Source organism: Balearica regulorum, chromosome 2 (genome assembly GCF_011004875.1).
Source record: "Balearica regulorum gibbericeps isolate bBalReg1 chromosome 2, bBalReg1.pri, whole genome shotgun sequence".
Lineage (NCBI taxonomy): Eukaryota > Metazoa > Chordata > Aves > Gruiformes > Gruidae > Balearica > Balearica regulorum.
The window spans coordinates 80,481,375-80,508,634 of record NC_046185.1 but is presented as its reverse complement, the minus strand read 5'-3'; the positions used below and the strand labels follow the sequence as shown (position 1 = coordinate 80,508,634).

Genomic DNA, 27,260 nt, shown 5'->3' with positions numbered 1-27,260 from the left:
AGGCTGCTTTCATGGGCGTGAACTATGCCAAATGTGTTTTTAGAAAGGCCTAAAGCTTTCACTAGCTCATGTGTAAATGTTCACGGCCATACTCCTAGTCTTCCAACTACAAACCAAAACGGGAAAAATCACAGGAAATGAATAAGAGTCAGTCTACTGCGGAAAATGTATTTCACCTTTTCAAGAAGCTGAAAGGTCTAGTCTAGAAAAAAGCCACAAACCAACCTGAGAGGCCACAACGATTGCATCTCAGTTAAGCATAAAGTTTCAAAAACAAATTTCTGCAAGATACGAGAGGGATTGTTCCTTACTGAATATTGCAATAATTCAGAAATGTAGCTAAAATAAACATCTAATGTTAAGATCCAGGGGGAGAGGGAGATTTTAGTAGAAATAGATCAGTGTCCTCTGATTGTTGCTGTAATATTTTTATTCAGAAGATACTCAAGGGAAAAGTACCAATAGAATTAAATGTGTAGCTGTGTCAGATACTTAAGCACCCCACTTTTTCTTCACAGTGCAGTTACTCCTACTTTGCATATTCATGAACAAATTTATAAGGTTTATACAAGGTCATACTGTATTAATTATAGCAGTGGTATTCAAACAGCACTCTGAAGTTTAATGCTTTTTCAGCATTTCTGGTAAAAGCATTACTTCAACCCATCAAATTGATGATACAAACTCCACATACCTCTGGAAGTTCATTCTGGGCTCAAATTGATCAAAATCTCAACTAGAAATTTTATTTTTAAACTGATGTCATGGAATGCCTTTTGTATTCCCCTTTGGACTTAAAAATAGTACAGCATAATTCAAGATATTTTTTGCTGTCCTATACTTAAAAACATGTAAAAAGCTTTGATGGCATACCTCCTTCCTCCATCATTTTACCTGGTAAGAGATGCTGGGCTGCTCTGCCTTAATCTACCTTCAAATGCAGAACTCCCAGTATTGATTTTGCACTGAGATAGCCAAAAGGTGATCTGTCAACATCCATCTTGAAATTATTTTTTAAGTGATTCCTGGGCAAACAAGAAAACTCATTCGTATTTCATTGGGGCTTCTTGTTTGGATACAAATTAGAAATACTGGACCTATATGTCATAGTCTGATAATTTAGGACCTAGCCGAATGTTAGTTTCTGTTCTTCAACTAGGATCTTTTATTCTCTCTAACTTGAATGTTTGTGGGGTTTTCGAGAAGAAAACCATCAACTTAGCTGGGTGTCATACACGGTTATAAGTATCTACTTGTTGCTATGGCAGGAGTGTGTTCTTCCTGTGATTTACTAATTTACTGTTGCTGGAAATTATACATGCACGTATGAAAAGAAGGAATGTGCCTCGGTACCTTTGCTTTCATCTTATGATATTCTTAGGCTCAGAGATGATGACAAAACTATCAGCTGCTGCCTCAGGCTGAATGGCTTATGGTGTACCCTAGCCTTGGATTAGGGAGGTGCTGAATATCTCACGTATGACTGTTTTCCCAGCTTTTGGTGGTTTTAATTCTTTTCAGGTTGAGTTCCTGCTGTTAACTGGTGCCTAATGTGAAAATTAAATGTCCGCTCCTATTTACTTGGTTAGGTGGTGTTAATTTACATTTCCTTCTGTCAGAGGTTTAAGCCGTGTGGATCTGAATGCTGTGAAGAAAGTGAAATTGTTTTGTGAAAAGGCTTAGATTCTGTGGGTTTTCTTCATTTCAGGACAGTTTTTGTTTATGCAGTGGTGAGTGTTAACTTGGCAGACAGTGTAATAAAGCATGGTCTGAATCCTGGTGGCCTGCTGACTTCATTTGGGTTGACTCCAAGTCCAGCTGACTACAACAGCCCTCCTTCTCGCTGGCCAGCTGCAGAGCTGAGTATCGCAGTGGCACAGCAATTCTCTCTTTGGGAAGAGTCCCCAAGCCTGCGTGGCACCGCATGTATTTTAGAACGTGTCAGCACGTCCATGCGGTCACTGCGTGGGAGGCTGAAGAGATGGAGCCAATTCTGTCTCAACTGTCTGGGCCCATTGGGAAGAATCAGAAGGGTCACAGGTGTCAGTGGGAACCAGAGCGTACCTCTGTTGTTGCTTTGCTGACTGTCCAAAATCCTGGATAGTCCTTTTCGAATGGGTACTTTGAAAAACTGGTGTAGTCTGGCTCCACAGAAAATACTCTTTGTCTCAGCATGAGAGAAAAAATGATTGTGACAATTCTGTAGCACCGCTCATGTTCATGGTGACTGATGAGAGAGGATGATGTTTTATTTACCCATGGAAAACGAGAAGCACAGTATCCAGAGTTGGTATGTCCACTCAATTCCATCACAGATAAAAATACAATATTCAGTAAGGTTGAGGTTCGTTGGTGCTTCCCACTTGATTTGCATATTAACTAGCTTTTCTCCTCTTAAAACTTTGCATTACAAGGTGATAGAAAAAAAGAGCATATGAAAGCACATGCCCTGCATAGTGAAGAAAAGGCAGGGCGTCCTTGTGCAGCTTTCCCTCATTAGCTTATGACAGACTTCTTCAAATCTGAAGAAACTTCCCCTAGGAGTGAGATCATTTGGTCTCTTTGCGCAATTTGAGGATTTTCAATGGAGATATCTGAAGTACGCTGAGCTTGCTTCATCTTTCTGGATAAGCCAGCCAACATCACAGAGTAAACATTTTATCACCCACTTTCAGGATGTTTTGGGCATGTGAACTGTCTCACTTCAAGCACAAGAGTAATTAATGCCGGCAGCTCAAGTGGAGCCAGTGCTCAAGTCTTTTGCTGCGAGAAGGCTTTGATGGCATTCCACATTTCTGCAAGTTGGTGAGCTACTGAGCGCTCGTGAGAAACGCTCTACCGTAATATCCTTCACACTGAAGCCCTAAGACCTGCAGTCCCCACTAACCACACATACAAACTTAGTTATTTTTATATGATTTGAAAATATTTTCCCAGGAAGCCTCCTGATGAAATAAGTAAATAAATAAAAATACGGCTCTTGTGGGGTGTGATGAGTGCCAAGCCTGCTTAGTTCACAGTTCACTCACAATGTCTGAGCTGAAGACTGAAAAGCAGCAAATCATTTCTGGATGACATCTTTTCTGAAACTGTGCCCAGTGAGCGTTGAGCTTGTATTCTCATTGTCACTACACATCTCCGTAGAGGAGTTTTAGCACTTTCTAAGATGTTTTCTTGAGTAGAGAGGACAATCTAGTAAGAACACTTTGAGAAAGAAAGATGAAGTCCATTACGTGCAATCAATCAAGTGGATTTCACCCTTTCTGAGAGCAAAGCAGACAGTTAATTTGAGGGTAGAATGAGACTTTTAGAAAGACTGAAGTAAAAAGCATGTGATGGCCATCACTAATTCAGTTTCACCAGTTTTATCCAATTTGAATATTTCTCTGGACGTGATAAAGACTAACGCTCACACACGTGGAGTGAGAGGGTTCAAAGCTAGGGCAAGGTGCCAGGCGATGCTGATTTCCCCTGTAGCTCACTGATACCCACACAGCCTTGCGCACGCTGCCTCAGAAAGGCAACGACAGAACAGGACGAGAGGATTTTCCTGTCTTCTGTCAGCAAAGTCTGTGCTAAGTTTCTGTCTACTATGGCAAGCAGGATGGAGGACTTCCCTCTTTAAACATAAATTAAACAAAGATATTAGAGGTTTGTGGGGTTTAGGGTTTTTTCCTATTGCCTTCCCTAAATTAGCTTTATGTTGTATTTTGAAGCTCTTTATTCCTGTTGATAAAATTCCCTTAGGAAAGAAAGAACACATTCATTTTTTTTTTAAAAAAAAGCAATAATAATTCTGTATTTTAACTGCATCTGCATGTACTACATAAAAACATTTAACATCTGCCTGATAGTGTTTTTAGCTAGGATTGCACACCACATACAGAGGATTTCCATGACAAAGTACTTCTGAAGTATTCATCCTAGTGTAGCTTTTTTACTTTCACAGCTCATTTATTTTTGTCAGGTACTCATTTATTATAGTTAGTTGGTTACAGCTTCAGCATTTTCTCTTGAAGGACAGTAGCATTGTGAAATACCTCCTCCTCTTCCCCTGCTGTCATTCATCCATCTTTATATCTGATTTACTATGCGCAGAAGTACAATACTTGGAAAGTGTTTCAAATGAGATAGTCATGAAAGGGCACAATGTAAGTATTGTGCATATAAAATGTGTGTGTGCATGTGTGGGGGGGTTAATCCCCTAATGAAGTAAAAATACTTAATAAAATAGAGAATAAAAATATTTTGTTTACGAAAATGATGGATGAGGCTTTGGGCAATCTTGTCTAGTGGAGGGTGTCCCTGCCCGTGGCAAGAGGGTTGGAACTAGATGATCTTTGAGATCCCTTCCAACCCAAACCAGTCTGTGATTCTGTGATCAACTGGGACAAATTTACGAAGGAAGATGCAGCTTTATTAACTTCACATCAAGTACAGTGATGTAGCTACAGTGATGTTTCCTATGCTGGACATCATCTATCTTGAAAACAGTGCAGTCCTCCTTTAGCCCATTCCTTGGCATAATCATGTCACCCTTCCCTGTCACAAGGTTGCAGAGGTTACTGAGGACAACAGCTCAGTAACTAATCCACGTACGGGCACAGGATCCACCAGCAAAACCAGCTGGAGCGTGGCTGCCACTGGGATCACCAGCGCTGCAGTGGGGGGAAGGGAAATTCACATACTTGGTGATTTTTCTGAACTGAAATTTTACATGATTTACAGGAACAGTGTGGGAATTTTTAATTGTTTGTACAGGAACAATGTGTTTGTTTTTTTGTTTTGCTTTGGCTTTCCTTTTGAGAGGACTGATGATTTTGTTTTTGCCATCAATTAGATTGTAGAAAAGTGGACTAAAAGAGGCACTGAAATAATCCCAAATTTCCCAGAATATATTTTCTTTTTAATTGGGGGGGGGGGGGGGGGTGTTTGGGTTTTAATCAGGCAAACTGAGGTACCCAAAGTTAAGTAGTAGCGGGAGGGGCTACAGAGGTGGCTTCTGTGAGAAGCTGCTAGAAGCTTCCCCTGTGTCTGATAGAGCCAATGCCAGCCGGCTCCAAGATGGACCCGCCACTGGCCAAGGCCAAGCCCATCAGCGCCTCTGTGATAACATATTTAAGAAGGGAAAAAACCCATTAGAGCTTTTGCAGCCGGAGAGAGGAGTGAGAAGATGTAAGAACATCTGCAGACACCAAGGTCAGTGAAGAAGGAGGGGGAGGAGGTGCTCCAGGTGCCGGAGCAAGATCCCCCTGCAGCCCGTGGTGAAGACCATGGTGAAGCAGGCTGTCCCCCTGCAGCCCATGCAGGGAGGATGAGGGGGTGTCGCGATTCCACCTGCAGCCCGTGGAGTACCCCACACCGGAGCAGGTGGAGGGACCTGAAGGAGGCTGTGACCCCGTGGGAAGCCCACGCTGGAGCAAGCTCCTGGCAGGACTTGTGGCCCCGTGGGGGACCCACGCTGGAGCAGTTTGCTCCTGAAGGTCTGCACCCCATGGGAGAGACCCACACTGGAGCAGTTTGTGAAGGACTGTGGCCTGTGGGAAGGACTCATGTTGGAGAAGGTCATGAAGGACTGTCTCCTGTGAGAGGGACTCCATGCTGGAGCAGGGGAACGATGAGAGGAGTCCTCCCCCTGAGGATGAAGAAGCGGCAGAAACACCGTGTGATGAACTGACCACAACCCCCACTCCCCGTCCCCCTGTGCCACTGGAGGGGAGAGGAGGTTGAAGCCGGGAGTGAAGTTGAGCCCGGGAAGATGGGAGGGGTGGGGGGAGGTGTTTTAAGAGTTGATTTTATTTTTCATTCCTCTCCTCTCCTTTTGCTTAGTAATAAAATTAGATGAATTCCCTTTCTAAGTTCGGTCTGTTTTGCTCGTGACGATAATTAGTGAGTGATCTCTCCCTGTCCTTATCTCGACCCACAAGGTTTTCGTTACACTTTTTCTCCCCTGTCTAGAGAAGGAGGGGAGTGATAGAGTGGCTCTGGTGGGCACCTGGCCTCCAGCCAGGGTCAACCCACCACATCACAGATGACTTGTAAATAATCAGTTTGTTTTACCATTTGCTCCTCCAAATGTATAGGTACTTTAAATACTTTGATATTGTTATTATCTATAATGAAAATATATCATTACTTGCTAAAAAACAGAAAGATGTGTGTGCATCTGTGTTTATATAGCTATATCCTTTCTTTTTTTGGTACTCTTTGGCCTGAATAACAGCAGTTGGTAGTATTTCTTTTAAGAAAGTGGAAAGTGACTGCATTAGCACAAACATTTTGTTCTAGAATCATGGCTGCACATATCATGAAACACATGGAAAGCATTAACTGATTAATTATCCCCCCTAATTCTCCGACATATCTCTGTCTAGACTATAATGCATGCAGTATTGCTTCTGCCAGGGTTACGTTTTGCTTGACCTTATGGCAGACATACAGTGTAATTACTAAATGGGGGCTAATTTATGTAAACAAATGTTAGTTTTTCATAGCATGAGCCCTATCATTATGTTTTATTGCTAGTGGATGTGTTATGTAGTCAGCTATTCTTCAAGGGCTTGGGTGGACCATTATTGTAAATTATCTTTATACTGTAAACTCTAAGGACTTAGAGTTTACAAAGTGAAAGTATTGTAATCCCTAGATATGATTTTTGTTTCCTCTCTGACAAGTATGTGAGAACTTCATTTGACCATGCTTTAGCAAAGTAAATATATCTTACTTTGTATAAAAGTACTCAAATTATTTTCCAGTTAGTACACAGAGACTTTTGGGGATGCTAATGCAAACTGCATCTTGTATTATCAGACATAATAGGTAAAAGCAAATACACAGGAACTGGAATATATTTAGTACTTTGATAACTGTCATGTACTGGCCTTCATCTATCAAAAACCTTAGAGGTAGCTGCCCTGCAGTGAAAGTAATTTTCCATAGCACCTTATAAGCCAAGCTAACCTAATAGCTCCCATTCTTAAATCAAGTGTAGGAATGTGTTATGAGAGTAACAGTGAAACTATCCACCAGTTTTCTTCTTGGTTTCCAGTAACGCCAATAGTACCTTTTCTTTCCTTCTTTCGCATTCTTACAAAAAGAAAGAAAAAAGGAGATTGGTCGTGTTTACAGTGACATCTTAATAGCTGGAATTTTTCTTGGTGCAGACATGCAGCGGTTTTGGGAATGTGACTCTTGGCAGGAATCTAAGCTTATTCATTCCTTTCCTGCTTAATCATTTCACACTTACTGCTCTCCGTTGGAGGTCTGTCCTTGTGCTGTTTATTTTGTGAAGTTCATGTTTTCAGTAAAAAACAAATGGTTAACCTATGTTATCAATAATAAATATTTGTTCATGCTCAAAATCTGCAGTGAGAAACAGAACGGTTTCCAGCAGATGCCAGTTTGGAGTTTGCTCTTTTCATCGTTTGTGTGAAGTGAATTCAGTGGCCTCAGCGCAATTCCTGCTCCTGTCTCACTCAAAGCAATACTACTGTTGTCAGTCCTTGATGCCCAGGCAGGAAACGGGAATGATGTTGGCAGTAGAAGGCTATCTTGCAGCACTGGGTAGGTGCACCTGCAGCAGCTCGGCATTGGCACGTTCAGCCAGCAGTACAGACTATTGCAGTTGGTAGAAACCTCCCGTGGGCCTGGACTATACATTTAGATTGTTATTCTCAACTATAGTGGCATACTTCCCCCTGTAATTTTGGTTATTAACCATATCTGTCTTTGATCATTCCTCCTGACAGCAGCACTGATGTATCCACGGCAGTTACAAATTCAATGGATAAGGTTTTTTAAGCCTCTGTGGAGCTGCTTCATAGGAGAAGGATGCTCGCCGAATTCATTAAAACTCGGTGAGAACTTGGGAACAAACCATGTGCTGTGCAGGAAGAGTGGAAACGATGGCAGAATGCTCACTTGGGTAAACAGGAAGCTTCCTGAAGCAGAAAAAGAGACCAAGGAGTGTAAACCAGAACAACAAAGGAGTATGAAAAGCCTTGGTTCTGCACTTGGGGATGAAATGAGGAAGATGAAAGCCCAGCTGGAGCCAGCTAGGAACATAAAGAGTCACAGCAGGGGGTTTTACAGGCATATGTATCCTGAAAGCAGAAAGAAGTTGGGGGGAAATGTGAGTCCATTGATACATGGGGAAGACAAATTAGTGATGGACAAGAGGACTGAAGACGTCAACACCTTTTGTGTCTCAGTTTTAACAGGCAAATCCTGCTCTGAGACTCCTGTACATTTCGGCATGTTTTACGACGGAGGAGGAGAAACCAGCAATGGGCAAGCAACAGGTTAAGGACTATTTGAAGAAATAGATATATTCAGATCCATGAAATTGGATGGAATTTACCCAAGGATACTGCAAGAGAAGCTGGTCAATACGGTTCTGAGGCACCTATCATGCTGGTATTTGAGGAAAGTGTGTGACGGCTAGAGAAAGGCTAAAAATTTATCTGTCTTTGTAGAGAACAAAAAGGACAGTCTGGGGACTACCTTTACCTCAAACCCTGGAAAAAACATGAAGCGTAAGTTTTTGGAATCCAAACATGTGAAAGAGGAAAAGTCAGCATGGATTTACCAGTGGCAAATCACACTTAAGGAGTCTGATGGTTGTCTTGTATGATAAAGTGTCTGGCCACGTGGATGAATGGAGAGCACTGAGACAATATCCCATCACTTTATTAAGTGTTTTATCAGTGCAGGCTGGAAACCCCGTGGCTGAGCAGCATGCCTTTTGAAAAGAAACTGGGGTTTATAGAGGGCACCAAAATGAACATGACCCAACAATGTGTTCTCATCATGAGTAAGGCAGACTGGGGTACATCTGTGGCCAGCAGGTCCACAGAAGGTTTTTCCCCTTTACTCAGTACTGGTGTGGCCCCATCTGCAATACTGTGTCCAGCTTTGGGCCCACCCAGTTCAACAGAGATGTTCAGAAACTGGAGAAGGTGCAGGGAAGAGGTCACAAGTTTCAGCCTAGAAGGTTCAAATTGGACGTTATGCTTTATCAGGAAGGTGGTGTAACACTGGAAAGAGAGGTGGTGGGATGTCCATCCTTTGATGTCTTCAAGGCTCTCTAACGAAATCACTGACCTTGTCTTGTTTTGGTGATAGTCCTTCCTCAGGCAGCAAGCTGACTTGGATGACTTCCCACACATTCCTTCCACCCACCATTTCTGAGATTCTGTGAGTGACTCCAGAGTTTCAAGTCAAGCCTCCAGAAAATGAGGAATACAGAAATTGCAAGCTCTGAAACAAAATCTGGAAGAGAACAAAATTCCCTTACCTCCTTTCCCCTCTCAGGGCCATTATTTCTCTTCCCTTACATTGGTCATGGAGTACTTGCTGACAGAGATGAGCAGGTTAACCAAAACCAACCCATTCTACAGTGTAACTCTGATTCACTTCAAATAGGTCCATCCAGTGCGGTGGATGTGGCATGAGTCCTATGGGGTTGAAAAGTGCCAGTATAGACAACATATCACCATCATTCTGTAAAAGGGGGTTGAATTACAGTTGCAGAGGCCAGCTTAATTTTGGTATTACTTAAGTTTTCAGTGCTTGGCTTTCTAACCATACTGTTCTGTAAAGTATTTTATAATTCATAATGATGAACTGATTAGCAATTGCAAGTATAATTGCTTTCAAACGTCAGCCAAACAGCTAGAAAAAGATTTGTATTTGAAACATCTTTTTTTAATTACAGTAGTGTAGGTTAATGAGTGTTCGTTTGGTTTCCCTTAGTTTTTGTTAGGACTAAGTTTAAATCATAGAATAGTTTATGAAGTAAATAAAGTTCTGTGAATTAGTAAGTGGTATTTTGATGGGATTTCAAATTGAAATGCGTAGTTATGACATTGGACATATATAATACGATGTTTATTTAAATAGACTCTGTTGCACACACTGCAGAACTAAATAATCACCATGACTTGAAACACTAAGCAGACAGTTTGAAGACAAGGTATTTAAGTGGCATTTAATTCTCAAAGTAAGAATTCCTTTCAGACATATAGTAAAGGGAGATATGCTTGTTGCTCTTCGCATAAAAATCATTGCATAAACACTCTAGAAAACTTAATTTTAATGAAACTGACTGTGGAATGGCTGAAAACTCTCTGGAAATGAATTCTGAAGTGTACTGTTTGTGTATTGTAGTAGCATTATGAAACACACCACAGGTATCTGCTACTTGAATTTGATGGCAAAACTGCCTACTCTGTGGTACTAAGTGCCCAGCTAGGGGGGGTCCTGCTGCCAAGCCCCCCAGGGAGACCCCCACTGGCTGACGGCAGAGGAGCGGGGCCAGGCTGCCTGTGGAGTGGGCTGCTCTTCTCTTTGGGAGGGTGGACAGGGTGATGCACTCTTTGTGGAAGGACATTTTCAGCTTGTTTATGTGGCAGCACATTGCCTTGGTTGAATGATTTTTTATTCATCCCATAAGCAATGTGTATTTTTCTTTTAATTAAATTTCATTCTTTGCTGGCTGTCACAGAGTGGAAGTCAAAAATACAGTTTGACAATGGAAAAGAGAGAAGTGGGATTAAAAAAACAGATCAGAAAGACATTGACGAAACAATTTTTCTGGAAGAAGAAGGATGGGGTTTTTTGTCAGTAACTACCACTTTTTTCAAATACATGTTTATGATGAAAAGAGTATAAACAATCTCAGAATTTCAGTTACAAGCTGCTGTTCATAATTTTTTACATCAAGATGAAATTGCAGTCAGAGAAAAGTATTGACCATTAGAATGGCAGTGTCTAAAGTGCCATTTGCAAGTCTCTAAAATCAGTTAAGTCCCCTGAAAATTGAGGTAAAACTTCAAAATTCTATGATCAGGCAAGAGTGCAGATGTGGTTGGTAAGAAGTAGGCTTAAGGTTTAAATTGAAGCCGGGTATAGGTTACTTCCGCTTACTGTGACTGGGCTAAACCTGTGTTGTAACCAAGAGTTTTGTTTTAGGGACTTGTCTATGAGCAGAAAGCAAAGAACTGCAGAATAGTTGTTTCCCAGTAATTCTTCCTGTGAATACTGTCATGGTAGACCACATGTCCCCAGAAGAAGTTAGTGCAGGATAAATACTCCATATGAAATTCAAATAACTTTTCCATAAACTTTCTCCAGCAGAAGAGTCCAGGAACAGGCTCTGTGTTCCTGGTGTGTTCGGTGGCACCCATCAGTGCCAGTGGGTGTTTCTGGAGCACGGGTGTACAGCTCTTCCATTCATCTCAACGCTGGTGTGGTTTCGTACAGCTAAAAAGTGTGTTCCCAGAGCTGTGCTCAGAGGGACACTTACCTGCTGCCAGCATCCAAGGATGCAGGGAGAGGCGCTTGTACGAGCAAAGCCCAAGTCATCGTCTCATCCTCATTATGGTGGAGAACAGAGGCTGAGCCTTGGCTGAGGCCCCTCCAGTACCTGTACCCCACATGGTACAAGAGGTGTAGGGCCTTCAGCAGCATAAGAGCCCATAGAACAAAATCCACAGGATGGGGAGGAAAATATGGAACTGATGTGACCTTCCAGTCTATGCATACAAAACATTATCTGAACAGCTGATTTTAAACATGACAGTTTTGGCTTGTGGTTTAGTGAGGATCTGAGATTCAGGGGATCTCAGATGGGGACCATATACTTTGCACATGCAGAGGACAATGAATTTCAGCCTAGTCCAGTTAAGTATGCAGGTCTTAGGGCGTTTGGATTAATAGACCTTTAACCAACAGTGCTACTCAGTCTTCAGTGGCTTCAGGAGCAGAAAGAGAAGGAATATCAAGAACAGTATAGCAAAACTGAGAGAGTCAGCTACCTATTGAATTGTGTCAGAGAGTAGCAGGAGCAGGGCTGCTCCCCAGTGTCAGCAAGCCAGGAGCTGAGGGCGGCTGCGATGTGGACAGGCAATGCCCTCACCAACGGGCTCAGCCAGGGCAGCAGAGCTGGGGACAGCAGTGGGTCCTGTTGGCACTCCAGGGTGCATCAGGCAACAGCAGGGATCAAGTCAGGTCCGTGGCCAAGGCAGGAAATCCAAACAATGAGCCAGAAACAGGGCTGGGGACCAGCACTGCTGCAGCATCGCTAGGACAGGGACAAGGTTCTGGGCTGGGCTGCAGGGGGGTCCTGGGCCATGGACGCTGCTACATAAAGCTGGTGGGTGAGTAAGTAGGTATGTGAAAAAGTGACGTAAATCAAATAATGCAGAAGTAGTAGGAATTACTTTAATCATAATTAATAAATTGCAGGGTAATTCTGCCTTTCTTGATGCAGTGTCTGTAAATGAATCATCTCGCACAAAACAGACAGGTAGTTTATCAGTTACGATCACGTGAGCCTTCTGTATCCCTCCTGCTCTGGGCAGAAAGATAACTCAAGCACAAGGAACTGGAACATTGCAATACTTGATTCATGCAGTTATCATCTTGATGGAGTGTCATTTTACCAGAGCCACCTGTTCAGGATAGGAAAAAAAAAAATAATCCACCAGTATTTGGTATTAGCATATTTATTTCAGCAAGATTTGGCCATGGAAATCAGCTCTGAGCTGGGGAGTAAGCGCTGAGCTTCCCAAAGCTGTATTAAATAGTTTGCACTCTTTTATACCTAATATAGGACATTTTACTGTTATTCTGGGAATTGTGTTTGCACTGTGCCAGAGGAAGCTATGTTGTTGAATAACTGACAATTAACTGAGAACGGTAAAATAATAATTACAAAATTAGAATGAGTGTTTATTCATAAAAGAACAGACACCTTTATAAGCTGTAATTATCTTTTTGCTAATTTGGTCTCTGACTGGCACACAAAGCATACAAAGGATGAAACTCTTCCCAGGCATAACACCGCTACAGTCAAAGCTCTGTGTTAGAGGTGAGGTTTGTACACTGAGTGTGTTGTAAAAACAGGTCACACGGGAGCAAGTCTGATGGTGCTGAGGATCTGTCACTCTGGGAATGCTTAGCTGTTAACTAAAGAATAATCACAGCTGCAGAAATCCCTTAGTGTAGGGATAATTATCAGGAGATTGAGGTCGAAGGTTGCCACAGTATCAGTAACTTTGTACTTGAAAACAGCTCTCAACTTTGGTGGTTCAGTTTGCATAATTCTCCCCCCAAAACCTTTATTGTTGTTGGTCACTCATAGGTTTTTAGAACACAAATACACTCTGCCCCTTGGCCCAAAGAACATACAGTAAAGCCCCTATGTAAGGTGAGACTTGATGGAAATAAGATGCACGAAAGTGATCATGAGATAAAGAACACAATGATTCTGCAGAAGCCTTAGTCAGTCAGATACACACAGCTCCTGCAAAGTCCATTTTTTGGGGGAGGAAGGGTTGGGGTGGGGGATGTCCTCTTCTTTCACTGCATACCAGTGTTTTGGTTCAATTTATAGGTAGAATCAGGATGAACCAAATACAGTAACATGCTAAATGTGTACATTTGCAGATGGGATGGTAAAATATCTGAAGGCAAGCATAATAGTACAGCTCAGGGCAAATCAAATGACAAAGTGGATGAAGAGAGCCTGGGTTGTTTTTTAACCCTAGCTGGCAACTAAGTCCCACACAGCCACTCACTCACTCCCCGGTGGAAGAAAATCGAAAGAGAAAAAGTGAGAAAACTTGTGGGTTGAAATAAGGACAGTTTAATAGGGAAAGCAAAAGCCGTGCGCACAAGCAAAGCAAAGCAAGGAATTCATTCACCACTTGCCACGGGCAGGCAGGTGTTCAGCCATCTCCAGGAAAGCAGGGCTCCATCACGCGTAACAGTGACTTGGGAAGACAAACACCATCAATCCAAACAGCCCCCCTTCATTCTTCTTCCCCCAGCTTTATATGCTGGGCATGACGTCATATGGTATGGAATATCCCTTTGCTCAGTTGGGGTCAGCTGTCCCAGCTGTGTCCCCTCCCAGCTCCTTGTGCACCCCCAGCCTCCTCGCTGGTGGGGTGGTGTGAGGAGCAGCAAAGGCCTTGGCTCTGTGTGAGCACTGCTCAGCAGTAACAAAAACATCCCTGTGTTACCATCACTGTTTTCAGCACAAATCCAAAACACAGCCCTATACTAGCTACTGTGATGGAACTTAACTCTATGCCAACCAAAACAGCGCAGACTACTACTATTCATGCAGGAGTTTCATGAGCATCTTGAGACACCGATGGGAAGTTTGAATTTGGTGTTTAGTTTCACAGGAACGAGTGAATTGACTCAAAGCGTATGTGTTAAAATGGAAAGGGAAAAAATGAAATCTCTGGCAATAAGTAATCTCTGCCCACTCCCCGCCCCCCCTCCCAGGAATTACTGTGTCGTACAACAGAGTCGGGCACCAAGGCAGGGCAGTGTAGCGTTTTGTAAGAGGTTCGTTTTGGCAGAAGAGCCAAGTTGTCAGACACCATCCCTGGGGTATAAGCCAGACGGGTAGACAGCATTGACAATAGTGCTAGTAGCAGAGAGGTTTTGTTCATCGTTTTATGCAGCATGGACCGGGTGGGGATAAGTAGGGTTGTGGTAGAGTGATTCCCTTCTTTTTTTACAGTTTATTTCACGCAGCAATGATGCACAATGACTCATTAGGCTGAAGGGCATGCTAGAGGGTCAGTTCTTTCATCATCTCTCAGTATGCACATAGAGCCATTTGGAGATAGGATGAAGTGACATAATCTGAGGTAGGATACACAATTTCAGGTTAACTGTCGTGGAAATAGGACATGAACATACATTTATTTCTTATGCTGAGGGCGCATTTAGCCAAAGCATAGGAATTACAGTTCATTATGCGTCACATATTATATTTTTTTTTACAATTAGGCAATTTATGATAATGAAATTTTTTTAACAGGTATTTAGCTTAAAAAAATCATAACACTGTGAGATGTTACTAGTGGGAAGCAGCATAGATACCTTGATGCTTTTAATGGAGTTAAAGCAAAAATGTGAGAAAATTGAGGGGAGAGATGGTTCTAGAACTAGCAAAATGCAATTTCACAGAAACAGTATCATAATAATGAATTACGTGAAAAGAAAGAAATAGCATGAGCAAAAAATAAATGAATTTTGAGATGCCTAACTGAAAATTGTGAAGGAAGTGCTGGTAATATAGAGCATGTGCATAATGACAGAAAAACAAGTGGAACTAATGACTAGTAACTAGTCTAGATTAGGAATGAGGAGAAATGCAATATAAGACAGCATTGCTAAGGAATTTTAGTTTGTTAGAGGAGAAAGACGCCTGTCGGGTTTGGAGAGAGACTCCAGCCGGAGAAATATCCGTAGCAGTCAGCTCACTGAGAGTATCACACAGTTGAAAAGCATGTGACTTCTACTTTTCTGTGCTATGCTGTAACTTATTGTGTTGCATTCACAGTAGTCTTTCATACTTTCTAATATTCTAATGAGTGTTCTGCTTTGTGACTTCTTATCCTCTGTATTAAAATTTCTAAGTAGCTGATCAGAAAGAGATGAACCTAATAATCTAATGAACTGATTGGTGTTTTAATTAATTGTGCTCATCTGATTAGTCAACAACCAACGCTGATTTACCATCCTTTCTTCTCCAGGCTCTGCACTGATAATGTTTTTTCAAGACTGTAAAATAGATGCAGGAGAGCACTTGAAACTCAGAAGTGACAGGGAGATAGCTTTGTAGGTGAGGGGAATCATCTTACTTAAGCAATCACCATCCTATTTGTTTGTTCCTCCAGGTTGATAGGATTGCTTATTGCTAGTCATGTATTTTTTTCTGGAACCTAATCTTTATTTATAGGACTTTCAGACTGGTAACTGCTAAATATAACTATTTACATTGTTTATGGTCTGATTTTGGTGATGATCTTTTTCCCTTGATTCTGAAACCAAAGCAAAAGAACTGTATAACTTTACAATATTTTGATTTATGAGAACTGAGAAGAAGAGCATGACAAATAATGCTTTTAAAAATTTCAAACTCAAGGGCACATGCAAACAGACTTAGTGAGTTTAGGTGCCTACCGAAGTATATTAGAGGAGTGTGCAATATGTTGTAATACCTGATCCAAAAGTCTTTGTTTTGGTTTAGTGACAACAGTGTCAAATAAAAATCAGCATAACAAATGGAAAATTGAAAATTAGGACATAAAAAGTAGAATCTTATCTCAAAATGGAACCCAGAATGTGTCTGTAATGGCATTATTTGTATTCATATTTGTACAACTAGAAAGACACATCTGAATTGTCCTCTAGCCCAAGTGGAATGGTTGTCTAACACAGAATGAGAAACCAAAGTGACAGTGTCATGAGATCTTGTCCCAAGATTTAAACTAGTTTGCCCTCGTACAGATGCTATTCTGAGTTAATATGTATGGAATAAGCTCTATTTTTATTTAAGATACGGTTTTCATGTTTGCGTAGACACACACTCACGTCTATATATAGTCAAACTAGGAGATCTCATTTTAGCTTGCCTCCATTTCAAAGTGTCTACTTGTTTGGGAATGTGATTGTCTGCCCAGTTGACTCTAAAATTACTGGGTTTATACCTCAATGACAGATTCATCTTTTTGTGTCATCTTATAGAAGGAACTGGACAGTTGTGGCACAAGGCTTTTTAGGGCACAGGTTTAGTTGCCCTCAACTGAATTTGTGTGACTAAAACTTCAGGAGGTCCTTCAAATATATGGCCAATGGGTCTATTTGGCATATGGACTTTCTTCCATGTAACAGGCTGTTCACTGGCTATTTAAACTGCCTGTTTCGTCTGGGAGACTGACTGACTCACAGCTGTTTCATTTGTATGTATGAACAAAAAAGGAGACCCAAGTAATAACATCAGCAAGATAGGGACCTATAATTTACTAATTAAAACACTTCTTTCTTTTATACTGGACAATTAAGAGAATGTATGGACAACAGATGAGACTCACTGGAATTCTAGACAGTCAAATGACTGAGAATGCAGATATTAGACTTCAAATCACTTTCCTTTTTGCTTCTGTGGGGTAGCACAGCCATGTTCTTTCAGCAAAGACTTGTTCTGAGCATGCTGGAGATCAGATTCTAAGTGCCTTATTAAAATGGAGCAGAGGATGACTCCAGAGAGTACAAACTCTCAGGACTTCTTGGGTTCATAATTTCTTTACAGAGGGAAGAAAGGAGGCGCAAACTAGTTCTTTAAGAAAGCAAGATATTTAACAAATAAACTTCAAAAAAGCATAATCCGGAGTTAATTTTCTGTGGAGTTTGCTGGTGGGTTTTGGGGGGAGGGTGGTGCTGATTACAGAAACTGTACTTGTGAAACTTTTTCCCAGATTTTTTGGTTTTGGAGTTTTATTAAATAAGCAAACAGCTCCATTTGGAAAAGTGTCATGCTTATTTTTAGCTGTTAATTTTATGTGATGGTCTGGTCCTTTGCTATTACTCTAGAGACAAATATATCTTCCGTAGCTAGGACATGCCTGCTAGCACTAAACAATTCAGAGTAAAACCTGGAAGCAGGTCAGGAATGCATTTTGGCCCCATGTTGGATTCTGAAGTTGCACTTTTATCATAATCAACTCAGGCATTCAAAATATTTCCGAGTGTATAGAAAAGAGGCTTGTACGTATCCCTGAAAAACACATGAGCTATGCTGGGAATAAGCCAAGGGGAAAGAACTGTCAAAACCAAGAGGTTTTGTTTTCATTTGTTAGTACTAGTTGTTCTTAAGCAAGGTCAAATACATCAGAGAATGGCAAGAAATTTCACACACTATGTGAAGTTGGCTAAATTCCTTTCACAAGTTTCAGGTATGAAAGGAAATCCTTTTCCCCAGCTGTTCTACATGCTAAAATTTTGGCTGAAGGAGAGTAATTTTTCTTTACGAGATTAAAATTATATTAGAGAAATAACATTCAAAGGATTTTATAAAGTGATCTCAGTAGTGTAAGACATGCAGATAAATACAGTGAGAATAATATTTTTAAATGCTTAGTAAATTACTGTCCTTTATAGATAGTATATTTCTCTGATGCTTATTCTGAACTCTAAAGCATTTTGCCTGATTGTTTTCAATTGTTCTTATGAATGCAGTTGTAATGCCAAGTTTTTTCTGAGAATACAGCTCACAAAAAATAAAAAGGGGAATATTTTTCTTCTTGTGGAAGTATTTTTCTGAGCACAGCTCATGCAAGACAGAGACTTTCCCACAGGACTAAACAGGACAAATACAGAATTCATCTTTTAGTGGAAGAGAACAGTAGGCATAGCAATGTTGAAGAAATAACCTGAATTTTAATACTTTAGAAATAGCTTGAACAGTTAATGTAGAGGAAGGCAATTAAGAACATCAAACCAGACCAATTTGTAAGTATTTGAAGAAAATAATCTGTTAAATAATAGGTAGAATGAGGTTAATTGAAATCCATTTATGTCTGATCAATGGTTTAGTTCTGAGTAGGGTAACAAGTTGAGCAGGAAAATGAAAAAACAGGAGAGACTACTTTACACTACTGAAGCATCTGACACAATATTTTTGAGTTTTCACAGTGGCCAGAGTAGATGACCAAGAAGGAGAAATTAGACCAGGAATAATTCCTCAGAGTATGCTTCCCACCAGCCACGTAGGTTTTTCTCTGGGTGTTGGTATGGGAGGTGTACTGCCTGTATTTAACAGTCTCAGTAGCATCCTTGTCCACGAATTTGTCCTGTTGATCTTGTGTTCATGCAAACGTTAAAAGGTGCAGTGTCCTCTGGCAAGAAATTCTGTAGAACAGAAGTACCTAAGCTCACACTGGAACAGTAAGTACAGTGCAAGGAACAACACGGCTGTACCAGTGTTTGTGCTAAGTTGGTTGGCTGTGTGGAGAAGCAGTCAGTGCGAAGCTGGTGAGAGAGCCAGCCATGGTAGTCTTGTAGGTCTTTCAGAGCTAGCTTCTGTGTCTTCACTGGCAGCTCTACCATGCCTTGCAGGTGCACCTCCATTTCTTCCAGTACTAGCAGTGGGGGACCAGAAACCTCTCTGGAGTGTACACATCCTTTCTTCTTCCATACTCAGCTGTGCTTGTTACTTTACAGAATAATAGCATTTAACAAAAGTTAGAAAGTGTATGTCGCTCAGACCATCAGCTCTGAGTACTGATTCAGAAGCCATTGCTAAATGCTGTACGTCTCCTCCTTCTTCTCCAGCTGTTGGACGGCTATTCAGATTGCCTGTTCTCTCTGGGAAACTGAACGTCACCTTGGTCTTTCATTTGTACCTAAGATCAAAAGAAGGGACACAAAGTGGTTTTCAGGGTTAAATGCAGGATTCTGAATTCATGAGGCTGGTGCCTTTTCAGGTTCGCTTGTCCTCTTTGCCCTTTTGCTGGCTCCCAGTCTTCCTTAAACAGATGGTTTTAATAACTTAGTAGATTTCTCTTCTGTGAACTTGCCTCTCTTCAAGCCCGTATACACTTTTGTCAGCCACAGCTTCTTCTGGGCAGGACATCTACAGTTCAACTTCACTCAACTACCATCCCTTTTTTGTTTTAAGCCTTCCTTGTCTAGTTCCATCTGGTGACACCTAGTTTTCAACTGAAATTAAAAGTTGATTTCTATCCATCTTTTCCGTGACCATACTGACTTCATAAATTTTGTTTATATTGTCCTGCTACCAGTCAATCTGTCCCTTATCTAACATGCTTACTGCTTATGCATTTCATCTTCAAAGCACAAAGGTAGGATTGTGAATCAGCCCTTATGACTCCACCTAGCAATTCTTATTTATTCCTATGTCCACTACTCCTGTATTTTATTATGGTCCACTATATTTTATTCTTATTTAAATTCATACAACCTTGTGCTCTTCAGTGGAAGAGGCAACCATTCGAAAGTCTTAGGATTGGCCAGTTTATTGTGCTCTCTCAGATAAGGAGGATAAAGGAAAGGCTCTACTGAAAACAGAAATCTGTTTTTCCTCATCTCTAGATTTCCTGCACTCCCTGGGCATGAGAGAGCAGCTACGTGGTGCTTGGCTGCTGGCAGGGCCACCACACCACACCACACCACACTTGTGTGCATTTTTAACAGAAGTAGAGCTCCACTGGTGTTCAAAGCATCTGATTAAATTCTGGGAAGAAATTGAGATAGAAATGTAATGATTCCAAATGGAGAAAAATGTCTTCACATTGACATCTTTAAACTGTTCCCAAGCATCTTCTTCCCAAGGGCAGTAAGGGGGACAATATTTCAGTTCTTGCAAACGGAATGAACACTGGACAAACTGACTTTCACCTCCTGCGGGTAGTGCATTAAAAGCAATATAGGCATAAACAGCTGAGCATTAATGAATGCAATGATTTTTATGGAGCCAGATACTACATGTCAGAGAAATGAAATACCAAATCAGAAATTTGCTGCAGATGGGATTTTTTTATACCATAATATGAAACATTTACTGAATGCATTATATGTACTTCTGTGCACAGTATGTAAATAGAAGTTGCACTTCAAATGTAAACATATAGCAAAATGGGAGGGAGTGGGAGTTAGAAATACTTTTTGTTTCTTTCAGATGAGACTAGGGTTCATTATACCATGAACCCTTACCAAAAATACTTTATGCCATAAAATTTTGTTGCTTTTTGGAGGGCGACAGTTTATTTTAAGATGTTTATTGTTATGTTCGTTTCCACAACATATCTCTTAAAAACATATCAAAATAGCCAAAAATGATGTTAGAAGTGAATTGTTTCACGGATCCCACAGACCAGTCATCAAAAAAAGATGTATTGAGCCTAAGGATTGGACATGCAGAAGCACAGCAGTAAAAGCTGGCCTGTTGAGTGCTTGACTTGGTAGACTAATTGCTCTGATGTTTTGAAAATTAAAGGTATGGCTGAATGATCAAAGCTAAATCACATTGTCATAATATTGGATAGAAAGGTTAATAACCAAGACTGTGTCCACATTAGACTGTCAGATATTTGTCTAATTGTAAAGTATGCTTTTAAAGTGAAGTGAATACCTAAGAGATAAAGATCTGGGACCAAATTCCTTGTTGATATAAAATGGTCTTGCTTCCTTAATTACAGTTGAGCTATTCCAATTAATATGAGAGAATTTGCCCCAACACCAGTGTTATTCTTAATCCACATGAAGGATTGATTAATTATTACTCCTCTGAAGACCAACTTACAGATAAAGAAGGCTATCGCTGATGCTAAGAACATTTAGCAAGAAGAAGTTTTGCTAATCTTGCTAATACTGCATTGAACTGTCATTCAAATTGGGCAAAACTGCAAGGAGGATCTGTGGCAGTGACTGAAAAAAATACTTTAATTTATTATTACTTTCAAACAATAAGCTGATCTTGTAGTCACTAAAAGCCTAACCTTTAGAAACTCTTAATAATGAAGATGAACCATCTTGTGTTTTCTTATTTTTTGCCTCATTGCTTTGTTTAAATTTGTATGTTGTCTGAGAAATAGCTATTCTTATCAGCTAGTTTAGTTTGCAGTAGTAAAGGATGACTAAAAAAAAGTTTTAGTGTACAAAGAATGATAAAAAAATTAGAATTTGTCTAAAATTTACAGTAGTAACCATAACTACTACAGCTAATCTGTTTAATGTACGTCCAAAGGCTGCACTGAATACTTACAGATAAGCCCATGTGACTCAAGGTCTACTCCGTTATAAAAAGCCCTTAAAACTGTATAGTTGTCAGTGAACTGCTGATGACTGTGAGCACACTTGCTGGATACGTGCATGGTGCTGGTTGCTTCTTTTTGCTGTCACTGTTCCTGTATTAGACCCTTGCAGCAAAGAGCCTCAGTGCTTCTAGAAACAGCTGGAAGTACACAGAAAAAGTAATAGCTCTTACGTGATCATCTGCTACAGCTCAGAGACTCATCACCATTCACTGCAGCCTGTGATGGGACTGGGGATGCCAGCTTGCCACCAAGGCACGGCTGTGTCCCTGAAAGAGAACACTCAGCCAATCAGGCAGAAATAAAAATAGGCAGCATCTAAGACAGCACATGGAGAGGAAGCCAGTATCGGGGATTTTTAATTTGTTTTTTTATATATGTCTTTTAAAGATGAGTGTGTAGTGCATCAGTTGCAACTCTGTTATTCAGTATTCTCCTGAGGGCTTTTCCCTTGCAAGGTAAACATAAACATGGTTCCTACAACATTAACGGAGTTTTTTGAATTGGGTTTATATAAATTTTTCCCTCTTTCTGTGAAAAATCTCTTTTTGGTGGTTATTATAACAAGTAGAAAGGCAAAAAAGATTGAGGCTGTTATGATTAGTCCCTCTTACACAAAACTTTTTGGACTAAAGGTGTACTTTGGACGCATTTGAAGTTTCATACCAAAGATAACTTCTGCATTCCACTTGATGTAGGATATTGTCCTTCCTGTGTCTGTCCTTTCTTATATCACATCAGTCCGTAGCAAAATGTTACATATACTTGATATTAAGCATGCTTTCTCTTTTTATTGACCCATCTCAATTTCATCTTTGCTAAATACAGATTATTTGTTCTCAATGATTATCCTACATGACTGCAGTGAGATCTGCAGACCTGCAGCTGGTACAGGAAAGGTCATACTACTTGATGCGACTTGAGTGTGCTCAAGGAGGGCGGTTGCTTCTGTAGATACTTTAATTCTGTCTTTGAGATTTGTAGAACTGCCACGGGGAGTAATGTCGACATCTTGCTAAATATTCCCATATCCAGAGGGCATGCCTCTCAGCACACTGGCTTTCTGGATGATCTTTCCATGGAATTCAATGTCCCTCCCCTGGATAAGGCAGGTGAACTTAGTTATCCTAGAGTCATAAGGACGTTGGTCAAAACCTCCATGTATGAGCGTATGGAAAATGACCCTAAAGGAGAAAGAAATTACTCGGCACCACTCATCTTCCCCTAACTCAAATCCCACCAATTATATTGAATAACTGAGGTAAGTACCAGGGTTGACAGGGATCAGGTATGTGTTGCACAGTGCATTCCTTTATACCGTAACCTTCATATCCATAGAGCATTGGATTATACGTTTGGAGGATCATGCCTACTTTTAGTTATCAGGTGATGACATTAATAGCTCTGACACATCCTCCCATAAAACTGAAGCTGGATTATTGTAGTCCTCTTTCCATTCCTAAATTATTAGCAAAATCGGTCTGCCATTTGCTCAGAAAACAGCGGTTTGATGAGCCATGGGTCTGAGCTCTTATTCTGACTATCCGTTCTTGGTGTTCCTCTCCTGAGAAGAAGCTGTTTATGTTAGCTGGTTTTTGGAGGTCTGAGTGGGACCTTCTGACTAAACTGAGAGTTATTCTTCAGCACTCTGTATTCTTGGTATTCCTGTGTGACTAGATTCCATTTGAAATTAATTTTACTGGTTTATGGAGGTCTAAAGGACTCCTTGTCCTGTTAGATTCAAAACGTCAGCCTACACCTCACATATACCCGTGAGTAGAGTTTCCACAAAGAATCAAAATCTACCAGGCAATCAAGGTTTTTCTAGGCTGCCTTTATGATGGAAAAGTATTTTTTTCCTGAAAACCTGTGCATTGTATCTCCGTGTCTCTTTAAAAATCCAGAAAACGTGGTTTCACCTGCTTGGAGACTGATACAGGAGAAGTATGTGCTTACTTATTTCGGACATTTTACCAACAGTAGATATTAATAATGCTCCAGTTTAAGGTTTGCACAGTGACCTGTAAATTCACAAATGGCAAATCATGTCTTACTCCCTGTCACACTGACAGCTACAGTGTGTTTGAGTTAACAGTGAGAAATAAGAAAATTAAGATGGCAGTGTGTTTTCTTTGACAGCTCAAGTAATCTGGAACTTGCTCTCTTTCACAGAACTACATAGCCTGAACGTGGTGATATTAGAGACCTTCTGTGAAAGATCTCAGTTAATAATGATTCCTTCAACAGAGGTGAAATGGGAATAGTTAGATAATAGGATATATTTCTTTTTAAATAATCAAATTATGATTTCTGCCAAAATGTTGATGCAAGGTTTGGATTTGTCTTGGTTTTTTAAGCTATTTCTCATGTAAGAAAATAATGCCAAATCTGGAGAGGACTGTAGTAGCTATGAGTCAGTGCAGAAACTAGACAGAAACTTTTAAAAGAAAAGGAAAAGCAGTCACGGGAATTGGGTGTATCCACCTCTTGATTACAGAAGTAACTGGAGCATAATGGGGAACAGAAGAACTGAACTCGACAGCTCCTGCACACGGGGCAGAGAAATGCATTGTCTGTGCAAGATGTGCCCCTAGAGTGTCTGTATTACTTTGTATAAAGGCCTCATATTCTTTGTTTGGCTAGAAATGAAAGAGGCAGACAGCTCGCAGCTCAGGGACTATAAGATTGTCTGCATTGCTGTCTTGGTGAGGAGGAGTTTCTGGTGAACTTGGAGAGGAGCTGAGAGGCTGCCAGTCTCTGCAGGCTCTGGAGAGTCAAGGTGACATGCATTTGGCCATGCTAGAGAGAAGGAGAAATCACCTCAATGAAAAGATCAGCGAGAATGTATCTCTCCATTTCTACTGATGTCTGAGTCTGTATATTTTAAAAGTTTGCATTCGGTGTATGTAACTGCACAAAATGAAGGAGCCTGGACACATGATGTTAGTACAGACTGTTAGATCTAGTTCTGTTTAAAATGATTCAGTAATATTTCAGCTTTTTTTTTTATAGTGGTGCAAGGAAAGGTGGTGTGCTGAGAACACTTCCTCAGCATCCTCCTGTTGTAATTTGTGCAGTTACTGAAGGGTGGGAGAGTAGCATTTCAGATAAAAGAAGTCCTCTAATCCCCCTTTTCCTCACTGCCCACCCCTCAATGCACTTTTTGGATCCATGATTCTGGTTTTCCCACATGTGCTGCCTTTCAGGAAGTTCAGATGGAGCTGTTGCCTTTAATAAGGGGACAGTCTACTCAAAATACACTTTAGGCAGAGCCCCCAGCCCTGCAAATATAGGGCACAGGCCCTCTTTGGGGGAGGGAGAGAGCACGCATGCCAATGGAAGACTTTTTCCAGGTGATGCTCTCCAGACCTGATGCTCTGGATGACAGAAGAGTGTCTCCCCATGAACAGGAAGAAAACCCCTCATCTGCTGCTTATAGCAGCAGAGAGGGAGAGGAAGAGGTGTGCAGTTCATGGACCAGAAGAAGAACAAGACAACACAAAACTTGCAAGCCATTATGAAGGGCACGCTTCTGATGTGTAATGTGGGGTGAACTGGGGAGTCTCAAGGAGAATGGACAGCGTGAATTTGTGTGCTAGGGAGATAAAGGAATTCATTCTAGTGCTCTTGGCTGTATATTTTTTGTTGGTCTGTCTGCAGAGGTGAAGAGAACAGTACTGAATTAATTGGGGCAGCTTACGTGTGGGTGAGTAAAACTAATTAGGACTGTGTGGGGATGCAAGTATAGATGGAAAATCATGTGTGTTTAGGGAGCAGAATCAATTAGGAACTTGCTTGGGAAGGGCTGGGGGATTGTCCTGTTATAAGATTATTTGATTAGGAAAACTCTGGTGCTTTGGGGGAACGGAAATGCTTTTTTTTTTTTTTTTTTTTTTTATATGATAGGCAGAACAGGATGAAGTGGGTAGAGCAAAGAAAGAATTGAAAGGAAACCTATCCTTAAGTCCTCTCACCTTTCTCCATCTAGAATTCATTCCCCCCTCCCAGGATTCTTGTCCTTTTTCCATCTTTAATGCAAAGGCAATTGAAAGGCATAAGAGGAAGAAAATGCCAATGGCTTTTCTTCTGTTTCCATACATTGGCACGAAGTACGTAGTGTGCTCTTTTCTGTTCTTCTTTTGTATAAACTTTAGGAGTGGGGAGAGAGGAGCTACAGAGAAGCTACCTCCACAGAGGGTTGTCTTCCCCTACCAAAGGAGACTATGTGAAAAGTTTTACTCCATTCCTGAGATTGGAGTTTCCAAATTAAAAGCTGCCGTGCAAATTTGAATGTAATTTTTTCTTGGGGAGTCTTGATGCTAACAAGTGTAGATTCTATTTATATATGGTCATTCATACATATTTGTTTCTTTATATATCAGTATTTTGAACTTTATGACAAATAATGTTTTCTAGTAAATTTTGCTTTAATTGTGTTTTTATAAATGTGTTCAGAAGGCCTTCTGGCCCTGTTTGAGGAACACAATTATTATAATAAGCAGAGGTTTTAAATTTTGCAATGTAAAACAACTTCTAAGTAACTACGTAAAGAGAAGATTGAGGCATTAATTTTCTCTCAAAATGAGAGAGAAAAGGAAACACTCATGTGAAATAAGAAGCAAGCAATACCAGGTGTTTTATGTTATGCTTTGATAATATTTTTCTCTCAGGTTAAGAGCCCTAACTACTGGGCTCTTCAAATCCTAGGAGACTTCTTTGGCAAAACCTCTAGACTTTGCAAAGCCTAATTTACGTGTACCCGTGCACATTTAAAAACACTTTCTCAGAAATATAAAACCTACTTTTTAAAAAAAAAAAAGGGGGGGTGGGAAGAAGAGTGATCAGCCCTTCTCCAAATTTTAGTAGTCCATGAGTCTCCCAGCTCAGGCGGGTGTATGCTGCTTGGCCTCTCAGCCCCTTCCTGTGGAGGCCCTGATGACTTCCATTTGTTCCCCTCTGCGTTACATTTCCTGAGCTCATTTGCAGCTGTCTTCATTATTCACAGCTCTGAACTGATGAAAGGAGGGAAAAAACAAAACCAAAACCCACCGTTTTATCTGTGTGTTAATTGTGAGGAGGTTTCAGGAGGGGAGGTGGTGACCCTTGCTGTTGCCTTGCAGGAATGTCAGCTCTGCTGGAGAGGAGGCCCGCAGAAGAATGAGGGAATGTGATGGCCTGACGGATGCATTGCTGTACGTGATCCAGTCTGCTCTGGGGAGCAGTGAAATTGATAGTAAGGTTTGTTATCTTTGTCTTTTCAGGAGCAAGAAATCCAGGTATTTGGGGTGCATCAGGACTGTAAAGTGACAGTTGTTTGGTTGGGTTTTTTAAAATGCATTGCGAAGGATATCTTAACAAAGCATAATTTAGCTCATCTTTTCCTTTCTCTTGTGTCGAATTGTGTATTTTTGTGTGCTAAGTGTTGGATTTGTGTCTACCTGTGTAGTGTGCACAGGTAAACATGCCATCCTCTCACTTGAATTATCAAGGGAGAAAATATGATACTGGTTTAAGAAAAGCAAATATGTCATATTTCATGTAAACTTCCTTACATTACTTGGCCAGGTTTACCTTAAAATTGATTTTCAGTACCAGTATGAGACAGAGCTAATAACAGTG

General features: G+C 40.8%; 1 protein-coding gene across 7 annotated transcripts in view; it reads left to right on the top strand.

The window, feature by feature from the left end:
• Positions 1–27,260, top strand: part of CTNND2 (catenin delta 2) — a 692,458-nt gene that overhangs the window by 562,130 nt on the left and 103,068 nt on the right. For all 7 annotated transcript variants that reach the window (XM_075744821.1, XM_075744820.1, XM_075744818.1 and 4 more), the window contains one exon: positions 26,762–26,879. In XM_075744821.1, the coding sequence (XP_075600936.1) occupies positions 26,762–26,879 (118 nt within the window). The remainder of the gene's footprint in view (positions 1–26,761; positions 26,880–27,260) is intronic.